This window comes from Chelon labrosus (assembly GCF_963514085.1).
Source record: "Chelon labrosus genome assembly, chromosome: 12".
NCBI lineage: Eukaryota > Metazoa > Chordata > Actinopteri > Mugiliformes > Mugilidae > Chelon > Chelon labrosus.
The window spans coordinates 20,566,171-20,586,584 of NC_140345.1; the positions used below are offsets into that span (position 1 = coordinate 20,566,171).

General features: G+C 43.2%; 1 protein-coding gene across 1 annotated transcript; it reads right to left on the bottom strand.

Moving 5' to 3' along the window:
* Positions 1 to 1,207: 1,207 nt before the first annotated feature.
* Positions 1,208 to 6,580, bottom strand: LOC311496376 (riboflavin transporter 2-like). Its single transcript, XM_084556217.1, has 4 exons — positions 6,175 to 6,580; positions 3,060 to 4,136; positions 2,704 to 2,827; positions 1,208 to 2,009 (listed from the first exon to the last, which is right to left on the bottom strand). Exons 2-4 carry the CDS (start codon positions 4,088 to 4,090, stop codon positions 1,797 to 1,799), a joined length of 1,368 nt encoding a protein of 455 aa, XP_084412343.1. The 5' UTR covers positions 4,091 to 4,136; positions 6,175 to 6,580; the 3' UTR covers positions 1,208 to 1,796.
* Positions 6,581 to 20,414: the final 13,834 nt, after the last annotated feature.

The window sequence follows — 20,414 nt, forward strand, 5'->3', positions numbered from 1 at the left end:
AATCTTCTCTTATTGGCTCAGTTAGTGGACGAGGCTCAATAAAACAACATTTTGAGTTCGTTTTTATGACTCAGATCAAATCACAGTAGTAGTAGCACTTGAATTCTCCTCTGACTCTCTTCTTCGGCTGTCAAGACTCCCTCAGCTCCTCCAGTGGCGATCTCTCAATCACACAGTGACATCTAGTGTTGGTTTTGTGAAACGCAGGATTCGAGCAGCGACACATTGTGCAGCAGCGCACATGACAGCACGCAAGAGTTGGACCAAAATATCTTTTATATTTATTTATTGTATAAATGGCTGGTGAATTAGACACACAAACATCCCAATGTGAAAATTCCCATATTTTACCTAATGTGCTGAATGCAAAATGTGTCTCTGTTTAGAAGTAGTGTCTGCTTTTTACTTAAAAAAAGCAATATAACAGCATAAAAGGACAAAAAAAAAAAAATAAAAAAAATAAAAAAAATGCTATTTACAAGCACAAGTTCACTGTGTCTAATCAAAATTCCACTGGTACATATTTCTTTGTTGGCTTAGTGCTTATCTAAGGTTCAAGGGCAAGGCCACGCCTCAACAACTCCCCTAACTGCAACCAAGCTTGCTTACATACATCCATCCATCCATCCATCCATCCATCCTCTATTCCCCCCTTCCTTTTTTCCTCTTCTTTTCACTTCCGCATCTCCTTTTATTGCATTAAACCCGCAAACTGTGAATTGTTGTGCCATAGTCCTTGCTAGTGTAATTGGCCCACCCGTGAAAAGTCAACCAAGCATCTTTGCCATGGAAAGAGAGGAGTCACTCCTTAATCCATGTATGTTTTAGTCATATACATTTTCACATGAGCTGTTAAGTATAAAAGTGGATTTTTTTTTCTTTTAAAGTTGTCACACACATAGAAACAAACAGATGTGTAAGCTTTTTTGCACAACAGCTAATCTGCACTGATAATTTTTTTTAAAAAAGTAATGTTTTAAATCAATTAGCATGCTTTTATCTTTGCTAAAAGATCAGCTTCTATTTGCCAGCATGTATCAGTCAGCTGTGCCATCTTTAAATGATTTGTCTCCCCCTAGTGACTGACACTCACCCTGCTCTGATGCCTTCCGCTTCATGTACCCTCTGCTGTGGGGCGTAAGGCCTTCTGCACCAGCTGGTTAATGATAGCAGTATATGTTTTATGATTTGCAACACAGTACACTCGTTCATTAAGGAGGCAATAAAACAAGTGTTTTATTTGGTATGGTTGAACAGTTTCTCCACCCAAGTAACAATCACAAAGCAAGTCATAGTGTTGAACAACCTTGTACACAAAAAGCACAAATCTTTTCATTGTCTTAAATTAAGGCACGTTTTAAGAGCCCAAAGTACCCAGCGTGTTTTTAAAACTGCAACATCAATCCAGTATTACTCTCACATTATGTGAAAGGTTCAAGTAAAACGTCTCTGACCTCTGAATTGATAAAGAACTGTAATATGCTCAGCAGAAACATTTAGTTTTGGTCTTCCGTGATCTGACACACCGCAAATATTTATTACATCTTTGTATAGCCATCACTCCACAAGTCAATAAATACAGATATCTGTATAAAGAAAACATTTTTTAAATAAATCATCTGACACACTCTATAAAAAAAAAATAATCTAGGAGTGATACTGTGATAGGTGACCTCTCAGTTCTCTTAAAACAATTTGGAATATGTAAAACTCAAGACAGCAGTGAGTTCAGTGCTACTAAAAGGAGTGCAATTTATGTTTAGACTTTGTACAGCTAACTTAAACAGATTCACTGACTATGTCGGACACTTGGTGTTGCAAGGGTCGCCTGACTTGAAGAGTCCATAGACGCTAACCAGTGGGATCATGGACACGGCACCGAGCATGGAGCCCAGCTGCACCACAGCTCCGCACCACACGAGGGCGCTGTGGCCCTCGTCCCTCAGGATCACGCCGATGATGACCTTTACGTAGGACAGGGACAGGACGAAGAGGATCCAGGTCAGCACCTGCAGTGAGGAAGAGGGCAACATCGTCCGTTAGATTACGTCAACTCCCTGTTATTTAGAAATAAGTCAGGCAAGTTTCCTGGTCTGGCCTCAGCGTGCTGGCTGACTCAGTCTACAAGTTCTCCAGACACAAACAAAAACAGTTCACCACTTCTTCTGGTTAATGCTATCTTTTAATAATACTTTTTTTTTTAAGCTAACAGCCTCCACCTAATAGGAAAACACTGATAAGGTGTTAAGCTATAAGGCTCACAACATGCTGCTCTATGCAAGAATGTGCAAATACACTGAAAATGAATATGACAATGGCAAACAGGATTCTGTTTTTGAGTTACTACGAGGAAGTTACAGAGGAACTAGCTGAAATGCTAATGTAATCAGTACCCTGCAATCTCTGCCATAAGCCCTTGTTTTGAAAGAGCGCATGACACCATTGGTTTTCATAGCAGTTGTTTAGAGCACATTGTCTTCATGAAGTCAAACAGGATTGACTTGATTTGATGTTAAAATCTGCCAGTCACACTACACTCCCGGATCATTAAAGAATCCTGCAAACACTAAGTGAATACGACAGGTGGGTGGTGTTTTCATTCTTTCTGTACAATTTACAAGATGGAACACGACATCAGCAACTTTCTCTGTCTGGAATTAGATAAAACAGGGCGAGTGAATCTTGAGAATAAAAGAGCCTTACGATGACTGTTGTTCCAGAATCACTGTGGACCAGCAAAGGACAGGGACTCAGAGCTGCCATGGCCATGATGTAGGCTCCGAATCCGGTCCCACACATGGTCAAAAAGCCCATGACGAGAAGAGACCTAGAAACAAAATTCAAAACAACGGATAAAACTTAGCTTTTTTGTGACACTGCACCAGTTCACATCATAAAACACACAAATCAGTTTTCATGATGTCCTCTATGAGTTATTGCTGACCTGCAACAAGCCCAATTGTGATTATCTCAATTGTTTCAGTTTTTTTTAATATCTTTTAATATGTTGTAATTAAGCTTTTCATCAAAATGGTGACTGAGATGTTTCTATTTCTCACCTTATGGGTATAAACATGGCAATGAAGCAGGCCACAGGGTTAGCGACGGCTGCCATGGTGGCAGCTAGATGGTAGGCCTTGTTCCCGTAAGGCAGACACGAGTAGGACTGCACTGACGGCAGCACTGCATTGGTCAGAGCATTGACCCAAGCCAGTACCACGAAGATGAAGAACACCTCAAACTTGCTGTATGTCCCCCTCCCAAAGGAGCTCCTGGGTTCCATTCTGACAGCCTCCAAAGGACTGATCATTGGCTTCTGCTCTGGTGTTTGGGCATGCAGAGACAGACCTTGCTCCCTCTTCTCACGGTCCAGATCTTCACTGAAGTACTGGTCGCTCTTTCTCTCCCGAGCCACGGCTGGATGCTGGTTGAGTAGGATGAAGGCTACCAGGCACACGACCATCATAGCACTGAGGAACACGAAGAAAACCTGGGCAGAGAATTTAGCCGGCTGATAGATGGCTTGAAGCTCATCACTGCCGACTATAGAGGAATTGTCAGCTGTTTGGTTAACGGCCAAGGTGGCATTTTGACAGTGGACTACACCAACACCTTGAATCAGAGCCACCAGTGCAGGCACGAGCCCACTGAGGCCTTCGCCGGCAAAGTACGTGGTGAGATACTGCGGGCGCAGTCGCATCATGAAAGGAAGGAAGGTAACAGATGAGGTGCAGTCCACCACAGAGAGCAGGAAGCTCAACAACAGCAGGGGCACACTGTGCAAGGAGGCGCCTATGGTCACCGTGTGATTCCAGAAGAAAGCCAGCAGGAATGTAGCCACAACACCTAACCCTACAATGCAGTAGATGACTGGACGCTCGTCCAGTGACCCCGGGCTGAAGCGGTGCATCAGGGTGATGAAGAGAGGACCTATGTTGGCCATCTGGATGAGGACGGTGAGGTAGGAGGGAAGGAGCCAGCCTTCTGGGATCTCATTTACGATAAGGGGGAGCTCCACCCACATCCCATTGATGGCCACCCAGGAGCCCATGCCGAACAGGCACGCCAACACGTGAGTCAGCAGCGACATGATGGCGTCAGGAATCAGGCAAATCAGGAAATGTATATTATAGAATCTGAAACAAATTAACACAAGTGAGTCTGATTAGTGAAACATTGATCTGGTGCACTGACAAAGAAAAAATGGTGTTTTTTGGTGTGAGAATAGTACATTAGAACTTGATAAAGTTGAAAGAGTTTTGTGAGGTTTTTGTTTTGTATCCCAGGATTGGCTTTTGTGGTGAACTTGAGTGGATGGCCAGTCCTGGAGAAACTGGCATTGTATTAAAATCTACAGCATTTGTAGTTTATATTTATTGAAGTGAAAGCAGATCTTTTTAAAATTCAGAGGCATCCACATTTACTTTAAAGGCTGTCGAGACCTCGTAAGATCTTGGCATCATGACACCATGCACTTCAACAGAACATCAGAGACTTAAAAAAGACCTGTCAGTTGCTAAGAAGTTTCTGATCACTGGAAACTAGTTTTATGGATTTGAAGTTAGGGTAAACGTAGGGGTGCGCTAAATTTGTCAGTGTGACTTTTTTTAAGTTGTTAAGGTGACTACAATGTCAAATGCCATTTGTTCGCACCATGTCTGTTTTGGTTCCCAAGGGGATCAACACAGACTGTAGACAAAAATGGACAACGCGTCCCTGCTTCCTCCCATTGACCAAACTGACGCTAATATCCCGCAGATGCAGGCAGCGCCATCTTGCAAATTTGGAGCCAGAACCTACGCAGTACTGAGTGGAGAGTGGAGCCGCCTTTTGGATGACGTGCCCATGCTTCCGCTTGACTCACTGGCATTTGCGTTCTACTGCCCCCCTGCTTTACCTCGGCTAGTTACAAAGAAATGTTGGATAATAAACTGCACTCGGGCCTGCTTCATGGAGTGGTTGTCAGTGGTAACTGTCAATGACCATGGTGCCACATCCTGTTTTTATAGCATCAACTAAAACGAAACTCAGAAAAAATAACAGACTAACATACCACCCCTGAAAAAAATTATTTGACGTGTACTTTAGTGTTTTAGTTTGACCTAAGTCCCATCCACTAACATTGAGGAGGTGGAGCTTATGACCTGTACTGCAGCCAGCCACCAGGGGGAGCGCCACATGCTTTGGCTTCACTTTGTCATCGTCTCCATTTTTCTACAGTCGGTGGTTCATAGAGAGAACCTCAACAAAATCCAATGAATGGACTTTTGATGATCGTATCAGTGTGGACTAAAACGGCAGAAAAACCTAAAACTGAATGTGTGGGGATGATAAATAATCGCGAAAACATACAAGAAGCATAGCTTAGCATTACTTTGCATGGACGAATGCCCATGTGGGTGGGAGTGACCTTCCTAGTCTCTGACTTTTCTTCCATCCTTCTCACATGTGCTGTCTGGCATTGGATCCCTGACCTTTCACACACTGACACACTGCTCCCATAAAAAAAAACAAAAAAAAACACCATGTGGTTGTGGCATACACGCACACATTAAGGTCGTACAACTGCATCTCTATAGTAACCGTTCAGGATTAATTCATTAAAAATATGAACAAACAAATTTTTTGTTAAACTACGAAAGCACTTCGGCATGCCTGTTTTATTCTGCTGTAGAAATCTTTTGCTGATGTTCCTCAATGGGACATTAACAAAGAAACATTTCAGTGTGGGGGGGCAACTTCCCAGGTGAAAGGACAAGAGGAACTCTGTGATAGAAGTCTGTTGGTTTACTTAGTGTATTCCAAAAATATACAGTATATATTAATAATAATGATAATAATAACTCAAACTCATGAAAGATAAAATCCATCATCAGCTTGTGACAATTCACTCATTCACTCATACATAGAAACAATGAGGAATTCCTGGCTGTGACGTCAGGTTCATATTATTTAACTTCCTGCTCCTTTAGGATCACAATCTGAAAAATAAACCTGGTATAATTTCATCTCTTCGCGTATTAAGTGAAGCAGATGGACTACAACACAGAGCAAATGGACTGAAAGACTTGATCCCTTGGGTTCTTGGACAACCTGGCACAATCCAACCCCAACACACTTCCTTCATACATTCGCCTTATGCTGAATAAGGCAACGCAAAAACCGTCATCTTACCTTGTTCAGAACAGAGACTTCTTCTCCTGACCTCTCTCATTTCAAAAAACCTTCAGTCCATCGTGATCAGCTTTTTTTTTTTCTGTTACAGCGTGCCGCGACTTTGTGTGTGTTTGCACTCCCTCCCCCTACCTCTCATCTACACACACGCACATACACACACCCACAGGCTTACATTCTGCTTCCGTGTCTTTGCTGCACTTGTCAGGAGGAGGGACTGCACAGGCGCACATGCCCTCTAACACCATGACGGTTACATACACTCTCTATTGGAGGGCGCTTTCACAACCAGCCGGCCATGTGCTCTCGTTCTCTGTCCGGGGAGCTCAGCAATAGGAGGGAAAAGAGTGGAGGGGGAGGTTGCAGCTGAGAATAACTCCTCCCTATCCTCCATGCCTCCCCCAACCGGCAAATCACCTTCAGACACACAGGCGGCAGAGTGAGTGAGGCGAGTACAACTGCTTTTGGCTTCACTCTTAATAGATACTCATCATTATATAGTATATACTGTAGCAAATACCCCATTATCCTCCTAACCTCACAGTACCACAGTACCTTTACACCAACCAGCATGTCCCATCTTGATTTGCATCTCTAGTTACGCAATCTATTGTGTGGATGACTCAGCAAGGTAAACCAGTCTGTCAACATCAGCAGAGCAAGCATGACATTGCAGTTCAGATCACCAAGTCTTTTTCATCGTGAATCTGCCAAATAAACGGGTCGACGTTCGACGTTAAATGTTTTCAGGGAGATGCATTTAACTCAAATTCAAACTTAGGTTTTATAAGGAAGATAGGCCCCCTCATTATCTCACCCCCTCTGGCAAATCCAGGCAGGCAGCTCTGTTTTCTTATCTCTCTCATTTCCCCATGCTTTCAAAAGCGGTACGTCCTCAATTCCTACGTCACTGCTCCCATCGAACGAACTTCTGGCCCGACATCTCCCAGCCAATCATTCTCTCGTCCCTGTGCTTTAATTTTACATTTTACATCCCGCAGGCTATCTGTTGCGTAACCCTCCTCCTCCCCGTCTCCGCCTATCCCGTCTTCACCTGAAGACTCCAGCAGGTCCTGTCCATATATTCCTCCAACTTTTAGGATTTAGCTCTACGGCTCTTTGCGGTCTGAACGCCAAACTGTTAGTAATTTTGCAGTTGGTAGTAATATCTTATGTTAAAACATGATTGGTTGGGACCAAATGACTTCCTAAAATCACTATTGTGACTATTCGGTCATAGCAACTGAATCCCTACTATTTTATCCCTAAAGAATCATTAGTGCAAGGGCCTCCTGTTAGCACACAAATGATGAAAACCTCGGCTATTACTCCAGGCCAGGCTGGTAAGTCCATAAAAGGACATAGACAAGAATGATGAAGATCTACATGATGAGGCCACAACAACACCAGAACCTGCTTCCTTATTTATTCTGTTTCTGATGTTTATTACTTATTAATTGTACTTGGACCCAGGCCATATCATGCTACTCCTGCTATGTATTATTGTTGTGTAAATGGTTGTATGCCTAGATGGTGGACTGTAGAAACTGAATTGCCCTTTGGGGACTAATAAAGCTTTCTGTATCTGCTCTGGCTCAAGGTCTGCAGAATCTTCTGCACACTGATCATTGTGGCTGAAATGCAGCATGTTGACTTCATGCACTTGTTTGTACAGGCTACGCCCTCTAGAGCCGTCGCTATTGGCCCTCACCCCTCGTACTCACAGAATCTGCCGTTTGCGATATGCAACCAACATTTCAAACTCGCTCAGTAAAGAACTGTAGTCCGCACTGGAAAAATGTCAAATCTAATTTTTGAAATCTTAAAAAAAAGCTTTGCGAGCTTACGCAAATCAGTCAAAGCAGTACATCAGCCAAGGTTGTTTCAAGCCGGAGGTTGGGATCTGCTTACGTAAGGTTGAGAATGTACGAGTGTTATATAGCAGGTATCTGAAGAGATAAAATAAGAATAAGAAAATAAGAATCCTATAATTTATCAACCACACCTGGTTATGTGATTTGAACAAATGAAAAAAAAATAAAAAAAATCATACAAGCTAGAGCAGTGTTCTTGGTAAGTTTAGATGAGAGCACTTGCAAAAGTTGGGTACTGTTGGAAATCTACTAAATCTTAATACGATTACTGAGAGTAATTTGTATTTATAAGAATTCCTCACTATAATATGACCAGGCTTAACACAAAATGATTTCAGGTAGATATTAATCATTCTAAATTACACAAGACACCACCTACCTGCTGCTGGGAATGGAGGCAGTTTGGGTGAGAGGTTACGGTGCTCAGGGTAACAGCTCAGTGGCCTTCTGATGTTACTGTCTGCAGAGCATGCACTCTGAGTAGAGGGCTTTGTGCTTTACTAGCCTGGATCTCTGAATCTGCGTCATGTGACTGCTGAGGGCTGGGCCAGGGGTTCAGTTTGGGAACCAAAGTTCTTTAGCTGTGAAAGTAGGTGGATGAGGAGAATAGGACAAGGGAGGAACAGAGGGGAAAGAGGAAAGATGGAGGGAATGGGTGATAAATGTTGGCGCAGATGTAAAAGAAATAGGTGAAACTCTGTTTACTACCGTTACTGTACGGTATCCCCAGTAGGGTAAAGCGATCGCAGTCAGCCTAGCCAACCAGAAGATGACTTTGGACAGCTTTGCAAGTGGGTGTTTGGTCAGGGGTCAGTCTGGCTTTTGTTCAGCACAAATTCCAGCTCAAATGAATGACCCCTGTTGGGCGCTAACTTGAGTGGATGGCATTTGATTCGAGTGCCCTTGCACCCACCTCTGCACTGACCGGCACTACATGTTCCCCTGCTAAATAACAGCGGCAAAAATGTTTTTCTGGCTCGTAACGGTGTTATGAGGCAAATTAGTTTTGATACAGGAAATGAAAAGATCATTCCTAGATGCGGGATTAAGGCAACTGTTGCGTTACTAATGAATTCAAACGTCAGTTAAAAACCTGTTCTTTCTTTCCCGCCCGCCTACGTGTTTCTCTAATTCGTAAAAGAAAACAGCAAGCGCTCTCTGTGTCCTCATGTCACCCTTGTGCTGCAAAAACTACTATAAAAGAGCTATCTTCAGCACGACGTTTGCAAAATTATGTTCTTATATTTGGTTTTATGCACTCAAGTTGATCTGAAATTGCAATTGTTAGACATTGCGCTCAACAGCTTCTATTAAAAGTAGAGTATTAAAAAAAATAATTATTGCCTTTGTGCATATGCCTTATTGAGCATTATGATCCAATCATACATATATATAGAGAGAATCTAATTCATCAGGACCTGTTGTTCAGTACAGATGCTGATTGCATGACTTCTCTGCACTCCTAAACTGAAAATGATCACTTCCCGTTAGAAATGGGTTTATTATTGTGAGCCAGAGACACTGATGTCCTTTCACGGGACGGCTTTGTAAAAGAACCTCAGGACTGTACACAGAGGGCACTCCTGTGATGCGGGGTCGTGGTGGATATTTGTGTAGAAGCACAATACTCTGCTTTCTTTCTCAAAACCGCCCGGGCTTGGTGTTTAAACATGTATGTCTGTGTTTTTGGAACTGCGTGTACTCTGCCAGAGAGCCTGAAGGATCCGATTGTTAGACGTCAGCAGGGGAGGGGGAGCTACTGCTGGGAAGCTGCAGATGAAATATCTGCCATTGAGTGTTTCCAAACACAGGAAAATGCACACAAGACATTTCAGAATAATTTTGTTCTTATAGTGACCGGTGATGCCTCCTTTTTGGTTTATTTTTGTATAGAATTAGGAGTAACATGGCAGATTCTACTGTATGCTCAATTTAGCACAGATATTAATTACGTTGTTTTCATGAGGGGTTTAAGGTGCTATGGCTAACATCTGCATAATATTAATGGATCAAATCACACTGTGAAATGTGAAATGGGATGAAAAGTGGTGATTCACTGGGAATTCTTACCTGACTGCAGTTCCCTACAGCTTGATACCACTTCAGCTTCATGTTTTTACTGATTGCTTTAGCTTTGCAGCTGTGCAGCTCGACAGTGCTCTTCTTCTTGGAGCTGCAGCCGGTGGTCTTCATGCCGTCCCACGCCACCTTAGTGCTGTCACCCTTCAACATCTGCTCCACCTTAGTTCTGCATTTCTCCTTCGCCTTTCAGCTGGACCTCGAGTCCCTGCTGGTCACCGTCCTTAAAAGGCCCTCTTCTTCCAGTTAAGACGGGCCTTGAAGTTGCTGGTGATGTGTGGCTTATTGCTGGGGAAGTAGCGCACAGTTCTGGTAGGAACAACAACATTCGTACAGAAGTTGATGTAGTCGGTGATGCATCCAGGGATCCCCTCGTTCCTGCAGCGCTGCCCAGTCAGTGGACTGGAAGCAGTCCGTCAGAGCTATATATTAATAATCACGACAAATAGTTTATATTTTATTACAAAGAGATTTATTTTTATACAAGTGGATGTAAAATTATTAGTGACATTCATCTACAGTTTTCCCTAAATCAGACAACAGAATGAGTGCTGGGTATAGAAACATTTACAGTATAGAAAGATCAGGGTGCATAGCAATAGAGGTGAAATCCGGCTGTTTTTTTTTTTGTTTTTTTTTTACAGTACAGTAAATTATCAAGCTTCTCCAAACGTGAGGCGAAGAGGAAAAGGTACTTTGTCACGTAAAAACATTTTTGACTTAAAAAAAAAAAATCCTTATGACAACTGCATAGACCAAATGTGAGTACATACGCTGCTGTCGTCAACCTCAGGTAAGAGCTAGTACAAAGGGACACTTATTACAAATATAGCAGTTACTGTTGATAACATATCATTACGTAGTAATTGGTCTATAAGGAAACCAGGAAAAGCCAGGCACAGTGCAACACGGAACAGCCTGCGCAGAAGGTGAAGCTGCAGCTGTTTCCTTGTCAAGAAAATGTATTTCAGTATTTTTTTTTTTTGCTTAAACAGTGCGTATTGGTTTGACCTTTAAGAGTGGAGCAGTATACTTAGGAAAGATGTATGAATTTCTGAAGTGACTGGAAATCAGAGAACTCATCAAATTCAGAAAAGAGAAAATGCTTTTGTTAAAAATGTCTAAAAGACGGATTCAACTGAAATAACTACTCTGTTCAACCCTGCAGTATCACCTCCAGTGCATTCACATGAAACATTTAAATAATTCTTCACTTTTATTAAAACACAAAGCAAAATAGTTTTCGCTTGTTTTTCCAAAATGAATCCTCTCGCTCGCGGCAACTGCCGATTTCCCCCCGCTTTAGCAAAAATGGCGTATCTACAGTGGTGGGACACATAAAAGTGCATATTTATGAAAAGGATGTGCTGCTACAGAAAGCTTTGCTACAAATTCCAGTGTTACAAAGAAAAACACAACGTCTACACCTTCACAGTAACGCTCCGTGGAAATACGGACGTGCGAAGGCAAAACCAGTCCTGAGAAAATAATCTCTACAAATCAACAATGGCCTGTCTCACTCCAGTGCATTGTTCATTAAACGTTCTCCAGTGTTTCAAACATCCTTTATCTGTTTAAAAATTATCTGAAGACGTGGTGTCGAAAAAGGTAAATACGAAAAAAAAAAAATAACAGTGTGGCCCTGCCAACAATATCGTCTTCATGGAATGAAGTAAAAACTAAAATATCACAAAGCTGGATTTGGTTTATGTGTTTTTTTTTTTTTTTTTTTTGGATGCTTGGTGGGAAGAGTCAGACAGCACGGCACCTTCACATGCCGTGCTGTAAGTGTGTTCTAGCTGTATGTCACTTTTAAAAAAAACCTGTTAAGCCACATTAGTGATACATGCGAGCATCACTGCTTGGTTCTGGTACCGTCTCATTTAGCTCATCTTTGCGACCGTAAAAGCAAGCTCGGCGAAGAAAAAAGAAAAGGCAAATCGAATTTCAGCAAAGCTCTGGCTACCATGCGATCAGCGTCCATGCAGAACTTCCTACTCTCTACGCAATCAGATACTAGTGTGTTAATTGTAAGAGGGGACAAGAAACCTCTCTGTCGTGATTCTGGACTGACCCCTCACTGTCCACATTGAGACATCGTCTTTAGCGGGCCCGCCAGCATCACTTCTGGTGACCTCTCCCGCCCTTTTCTCTTTCAGCTGATCAGATGTGACACACTGCATTGTTTTTCAGACCCTCTATCTCTATAGCTCTGCTCGTAACTCTGCTTCTGGGGGCCCCGAGGCTGTGTCCGGGTCGAGCGCTGCAGCATACGTGTGGTGCTCGGAGGCGGAGGCGATCATGTGGGCAACCTCTCCGCTTCGTCTAGAGGCAGAACGACAGTACATTTTGCGTTACTTCGGTGAATGTTGTGATTCTGCAGGACGGAGCAAATACCGGAGGTAACCGGCTTACCTGACGGGGAGGGGGAGTTGTCCTCTCCTGCTGTGGCGAACTGTAGATCGGAGCCCAAAGCAGCTATGGAGCTCCTAGGACGGATGCAGCGGTCACCTGAGAAACTTCTGCGCAGCAATGCCTAAAAAATGCCAGATATGTTGCACGTATTAGTGTCTCAGTATTTGGCATTCTTAAAATGTTACTGAAATCCTGTACAGGTTAATAATACACACTGTAATAAGTGAAGCTACAATGAAGTTGAAACACCATGTGGTGCTTTGAATTAAAAAAGACCTACACATGCTTTCTATTGAAAGAACACACAATGGAGAAAAGGGTACAGATCCCAGAAGACATTAAATGAAATTCTCAAATTCATGGGGAGCCTATATGAATTCTCAAGGAATGTCTCTCCAGCTGCCGCTCATAACTTGCCTTTCGTGTCATGGGGCTGGTGGGGGCCGAGGCGCTGCTGTAGAGGCTGAGGCTTGAGTTGGACCTGCTGACCGTCAGACCCTTAGAAGTGCTTCCCGCAGGGGACAAGTACTTCTCCTTGATCTTCAGGTTGGTCCGACCTTTGACTGCCGGTGACACAGCAAGGGGATAATCCGTCAATTACATATGAACAACAAATACTGAAAAAACATGTCACTTTTTATAACCACTCCTCTTGTACGCTGACTTGAATATTACTAGACTGTTTTTGTGTACTGTATCTACAAAATAGGGCAATATCTAGCATTAGCAAAATCTGAACTCCAGCATAGCGTGGCACAAAAGAGAAAGCAGTTGGACGACTTCAGGAAAGGGTTTGTGCGATATCAGTAATGTCCGTTGTATGAGTCTTCAACTGATTTCCATAGAAATTGCTTGCAAATTACTGCAACACAGGTGCAAGTGTTTTCTTTTAAGAATATATAGTGGTTTGCAGGAATTAGTCTGACCTCTACAGGGGTCGTTCTTGACCAGGAACTCATCGAGAGCAGTCCAGCCTCCCCCGACTCTGACCATCAACGTGCTGCGAAGGATTCGAACCATACGCAACTGTTGGGAGTCTCCAAACTGCAGCAAAAAAAAACAAAACATGCAGAATTTGAATTTTCTGAAGCATGAATTGCAGCGACATTTTTACATTGCACATTTTCTACAGGTCATGCTGTCTTTCCATTTAAAAAATAAAAAGAAATGTCGATTATACGCTTCCTGTGTGACTGTATGCATTTAAAACGGACTCACCCTGTATCTATTGGCACTTATTTGCTCCACTTGGAATCTCTTGGGGCAGTTGCACTGGGACACCTGTCGACTCACCTAAAGGTTGCATCAAGGGTGACATAGTGTGTCAAAATAAATGCACCACTCCATATTTTTCCACGTTTCCTTTCACACACGCCGTCCTCACCTCTTCATTGATCTGATCTGCGTCCAGGGTTTTTCTGTAAGGGTCTCTGCTAGGATGGAGCGCACTGACAAACTCGTAGTAGTCGATGAAGCCGTCGCTGTTCATGTCGAATATGTTTGCCACTGCGTTCATCTCCAGAGAGTTGGTTGGGAATTCTAAGGTAGGGGAGTGGAGAAGCAAATGACAGTTTAAACTCTCACTGCCTAAAAAAGCCAATATGCCGCAGAGATCTAATGTATATTGTCATGAGGCTGTATGGACATTCTCTCATGTAACAGGAGACAACAGCTTCAGTAAGTTAATTTCATTACAACCCAAACTGAGTGACACACGGGTGTCAACACTGAACCGATTATTGGCAGGTCTTACTCGAGGCGAGGACATAATCAATGAACTCCTTCTGGCTGATGCGTCCATCCTGGTCCCGGTCAATGGTGCGGAACACGTCTAAGATCCGAGACTTCAAGTGACTGATCCACTGCATGTAACGCTTCCGCCAAATGTTGAAGTCAAAGTTTGCAAATTCTTCCATCTGTGCAGAAAAGCAGCGCATGAGACCAGTGCTGTATGTTGTTTATAAGTACAGACTTTACTTTTGTAGTGCAAAAAGAATGCTAACAAAAAGACTTCCTGCTTATTTTTCACTGATACTTCAAAAGGCGCATTAACCTCTTTGAGCATTTGCTGATGTTGTTCCAAACGGGTTTGTCTGGCCACAGCCAGGAGCCAAAGTTTCTGCCACTGACTGACCAGCTGACTGAGCTGCGGGGTCTGGGGGTCGAGGTGATCGAGGGGTACTGGTACAGCGGGCTGCAGCTTCAGAGCGCTCCTCCTCTCTGAATGGAGAAAGGCGCCAGAGGTATTTGAAACAGCACGTTCAAATTATGTCTGCTTTATTCTTGCTCGACTCTTGTGCATGTTTTGACAGAAGGTAACTGTCTTCACGGTGGCTTACTTGTGAGTGGGCGTTTGCTGGGGGAAACTTGCAGTTTAGAAACCCTCTTGTGTTTGCAGGATTTTGTGGCATGTTCAACTTCTGGAAACTTTTTATTCAACTCTTCCATGAACACCTGCAGAGAGGAAGTAGGTACAGTACAGCGAAGACACTGTAGGGTTGAAAGTGATACACTTTAAAGTTTGCATATTTAAATTCTGATCTAAGCTCCCACTACAGATAAGACAAAAATCCTACCGTGTGCTGCTCAGTAAGTTCTTGGTTCTGCTCCGAGGTGTCAGGCAGAGGCTCTTGATCTCTGAGGCTGAGGGATTCCTCTGCTGAGGAGATCCAGTCCAGTAATCTCTGGACCTCCTCTCTCTCTGCCTCCAGTGCTGACAAGCTGGCCTGGATCTTTTGGCCCTGCTGATGGGCCCAGGTCTGAACCTGACTCAGAGAAAACAGGAAAGGGACAAAAGGCAATTTTTTCCAGTACAAAAAAAGCAATAGGTTAGCTTAAATATAGTTTAAAAATATATCTGTGAGCTCTCACCTCTTCATAGCGGGTCTTAGTGACACTGATCCAAGATTTGAGGGTGATTATGGAGTCTGGGTGACAGGAGGCCAGCATCTCCTCACCCAAGCACTGGATGGTCTCTAACTCCACTGCCTGAGCCTGCAATGCACCCAGTGACTCCTACAGAGGATCAGAGAAAAGATTTATTCAGTGTTTTTCTTCTGTTAACATGAGTTGTTATGTTGAAATGACTTGAGGTGAAATGACCTTCAGTCACTCATAACATACAGCTAACTTTGTCTCACAGTATGGGTGGCTGTGTCAGAACAACAGAGCTGCTTAATAGTCAAACTATGTTTTCAACCGGCGTCAAAGCATCACATCGATCAACTGCCCTTGAGCCAAATACTGAATCCTTATCAACACCAGCTTGTTCTGCAGCAGACCCTGACCTCTGACCTCCCATGAGGCAGATAGGGTGGAAGAAAATAGGTTCTCTACATAGGGAGCGACAAAATATCACATCATGCTGACCTCGTGTTGTTTTCGGAAGGTAAGCAATCCTTCCTCCTCCTCCGGTATGACCCCGTATTTTAGTATCCTCTCTGCCTCAGTGAGCCGCCCCATGAAAGAGTGAACAAGGCCATCGAACTTCTCAGCCTTGGTGAGAACAAAGAGGGAGATAGAGATAACGGTAGGGATTAAGTCTTTGTTTCATGACTGAGTTTTCCTTGTGACCACAGCTTTCTGAAACGTGAAGGTCACTCTTTCACAGTTTGCTACTTGCTGGTTAGACTTTTCCGCCCATAGAAAATGAAGGGGAAAAGAAATCAAGGAAGTTGTCACATTTAAAGCTTTAAATGTTCTTTATTGACAAATATAGACATACAGCTGTTGCCTGTGTAAGACATTTTAAATCCCCTACTATCTGTGAGCAGTACCTGCTGAAGTGCAGCCTCCAGTCTGTCCTGCTTTCTGACTGAGAGCTTGCACACGGCCTCCCAGCGGCCCTCCAGCTCGTCCATCTGCTGCTGCAGCCAGTGAGCATCGGCCGTGCTGCTCCTGGTCAGATCCCTCACAGATCGCTTCAGGGTCCTAATGCATCCAGCTCGCTTACCCAACTCTTTCTGGAAGGCCTGAAGGGAAGAAAAAAAAAAATGCAGAGAACTTGCTATTTAATTCCTCTGATAGTGCAGAAGCACAAAGACACTGCTACACAGATATACAACTCAAGGCCAGTGTGCAACATAATCACATACAGCCTATGAGTGACAACACTCTAAGAAAGGATCAAATTTGACTGAGATGAGCATGAATGCAGTGTCTCTGTTGCAGATATGACATGCTTGCAGAAGCGGCACAGAAAACTGAATTAATTCCAATTTGTACTCAGCTATTAGATCACCTATTAGCAGAACACATTAACTTGTTTTGACCTTGTGTTTGTCTATGAGATTGTTGACTATGTCTTTGTCTCCGCCGACAGGAACATCCTCAGCTAGCTGGGGCTCTGCTCTATATAACCAGTCGTTCAGCGCCTGCAGAGCGTCGGTGAATCTTCCCGAGAACAGCAGCGCTTCCTCCAGCTTATGTTGTCTAACAGAAACAAGCAATCGACATATAAGTTTATTAATTCGGGAAAAAATATGAAGGTTTTTTCACAATAGTGACGTGTTCCCATATAAACGGCTCCATACCTCTCCATGGACTTGCCACTGATGGTGTCCCACGTGTCCTTGAGTTCAGCCAGTAGGTTCTCCACGTGCTGCCTATCGTGGCCGGTTTGAGCTCTTTCATGAAGGCTGCGACCACTTTTCAGCGTGGCCTCGTACATAGGCCTCTTTGACCTCAGCAGTTTCTGGAACTCCTACTCACAAGAGTGATCAGTGAATAAGTGAAGGCAATGACACAGCATTTAACCACGATGTATTCATTGCAATGCCCACTGCACCTTCTGTTCAGTCAGCTGTTGTTTAATCTCCTCATGGGTCACCGCTATCTCTTTATGTGTGTCTAATGTCTGTTCCACCTCTGTCATCCACTCCACTAGGAGGCGCCAAGATTCATTAAACTGAAATATGAGAAACAATGACATGTCATACCTTACATGGTGTATGGTTTTGAGAAAAGTGAAAGTTATCTATTAATACTGGAGGTGAGGTGGTCTTGTACCTGTTTGGCATTCTTTTTAACATCCTCCAGAGACCTGCCTCTTTCTGAAGCACGTTGCTGTAGCTTTTTGAATCGATCCTGGACGGTCATGATCAGATTATGAACGACATCGCAGTCCTCCTTCCTGCTCAGCTCTGTCAGCCTGCAGCCTGCCTTCTCCACCGTGTTTTTTTTCTCACCGTAGTTGTTCACCTCATTCACCAGTGTCTGTGGAAATAAATCATAATATTTTTTTATTGGTCTCTGGATGTGCGATAGACCAAAAAACAACAAAAACAAGTAAAGCAGGTATAAGTAAAATAAACACTTACTCTGTGATCTTGCAGCTGAGTACAAACTGTGTCCAGAACAAAGCTGGGAGCAGGAAGAAGCCCAATAGACTCTTCACACTTGCTCATCTTAGTGAGAAGTTCTTGGACGCTGCTGTGAAACTCTTTGGCCAGACTCAGTCCCTCTGTAAGCTTTGCCTGCAGGAAGGACATTATATAAAATCTTGTACTTGTATTCATGATTAAAAAAAACAAATAAAAACTGGTATTAAAATCAAATTTAACTGAGGTAACATACTGCATGAGTTAAATTACCTTCCGCTCCTGGACTTTGCTGTAAACAGACGCCCATTTCTGTTCGAGAATACATAAGCTGTGTTCGGTGCTCGATCCCCGGACAACGTCGCTGCTCTCCAGCATCCTGTGAATGGCATTCTTCACGTCTGTGTAGGTGTGGAGCTTTGACTCCATCTCATTGCACAACTCCTAGGAGGGTCAAGAAAATTTAAATTAAAAAAAAAAGCTCTTTGGTGAAAATAAATCATAAATAAGTCTAAAATAACCCTTACCACATGTGCACTAAGTCTTTCACTTGCAGAGTCTGGCATGCCCCACATGGTTTTGGAGGAGGACAGTCTCAGGTCTGTGTTCTCAAGCCACTGTAAAAGATCCTGAATCTCGATTGTAACGTCTTGCACCTGTAATAAAACAATACATTAATTGAATAATGACATAAAGGATATCCAATTTCAGCAGAAAATACAGAAATAAAAATACAGAAATTCTATGCAGACAGTCGCCACAAGAGGGCATCGCACACTAATATGAACACAAAATAATTTACACTGTACTACAATATAGTATATTTGGTATAATGGCAACAGTATAGTACATAACATAAAAACTAATCTTCACCTGACTCAGTCTGTTCTCTAATTCCAGCTGCCGGCGTTCAGTCTCACAGCGGACAAACTCCCAGCTTTCATTGAGGTCATCCAGCCGAGACTGCAGACCGTGTGGGCTGTCTCCAGACCCGACCTCCAGCAGACCCCTGCCTGCCTGGTTGACCGACTCCACCGTGCGAACGTGGGACATGACATCATTCCGCAACACCTTGGCGGAAGGTGGAGGCATTAGAGGTCGGAGATTTATCACGATATTCAGTTTAATTGAAATGTATTGATTAGAGGTGTTAGAGGGGGAGTGTTTTCTTATTTATTAACTTATTTGTGTCTGGCAAATAAATATATTGCTGTCAGATGATCAGGGGTAGTTATTATCATTATTATTACTATATTGGTGTATTCATGTAATCAGGTGAAGACCAACCTTGTGTTTAGCCAGCTCTATTTCACAGGCCTGCAGGTCAATGCTGATTGGCTGACTGCCCTGTAGTTGCTCAGCGGTTCGGGAAAGCCATGTGTGCAACTCATCCAACGTATTTTGAAACTGGCCCAGACCCAAGAGAGCACACTCTAGCTGATGCTGCAAACAAAACAAGTAAACAGAATGCTTTTAGGTAACACAGTGTTACTTAATGCAGCATTAGCAGCAGCTGCAAATGAATCATTTTTGTTACTGTCATTTGCAGTTGCAAATTACATCTCACCTGTCTGCTGACAGTCTCCGACTCCAGGCTGTCCCAACGCTGTCTGAAGTCACACAGCGGTGAGACCGAGCCTGGACGCTCAGAGCCTGGAGACAGCCGGCACACAAAGCGATGGTTCAGGCTTTCTATCTCGATCTTCTTCTGGTACAGCTCCCGCTTAAATTCCTGAAGCAAGAGACAAAGTGTATGTTAAACATCCAGTTCACTATTCACAATTAATATGTTACAATACAATATAATAATGAGTAACAGTAGCCTCAGTACGGGTCGTAAGAGCACTCTGGTGCACAAACTCACCTTGAGGTCACATAGCTGCTCTTTGACGGATTCCAGGTCACTTCCTACCATGAACTCCTCTGTGGACCTCAACTCAGCTGACTTCAACCACTCAAACAGACCCTATTAGTAAAGCAGTAACAGAGCATGCATGAAATCATAATCTTTCTGTATATAGTGATTCTAAACAATGTCTCACACTGTTTTCTCCATTCAACTCATTTGCATTTATAAGCGGACCACACAATCTGTCACTGACTAATTCAAGTCAAGCTACAGGGAATCTGAACTTTGATACTGCAACAGAATAAAAGTCTAGCTGTGTCTTTGGCAGAATGACATAACAGAGCTAGAGTCAGGCAGTTTTTGCCCGACAGAGTCCTATTGTATACGTCCTGTTTGATATTGCTGCTGTAGTATTCATGATGGAACGTATGCATGTCTATATTTTAAGCTACAGACTGTGTTTCGCCACATACCTGCATGGTGTCTTGATAATGCAGCGCCATCTGCAAGGACTCCTCCAGCTTTTTGTGACTGTCGTTCCACAGTTTGCTCAAGTTGTTCCATGTGCAATAGAGCTTAAAGAATGTAAAGACAGTAAAACAATTATGTCAGTGACCACAATGTCATAAGTTAAAAAGATTTATATTTAAAACTATTCTTACTTCGTCAAGGCTCCTTGTGACATCTGGTTTGTCAGTATCCCCA

Bases quoted from the DNA above. Each gene is read 5' to 3' on its own strand.
- LOC311496376 (XM_084556217.1), bottom strand. From the start codon at position 4,090: ATGTCGCTGCTGACTCACGTGTTGGCGTGCCTGTTCGGCATGGGCTCC. The intron at 2,828-3,059 runs GTGAGAAATAGA...TTTTGTTTCTAG, and splicing joins GCCATGTTTATACCCATAAG to GTCTCTTCTCGTCATGGGCT. The intron at 2,010-2,703 runs GTAAGGCTCTTT...TCCTCACTGCAG, and splicing joins ATTCTGGAACAACAGTCATC to GTGCTGACCTGGATCCTCTT.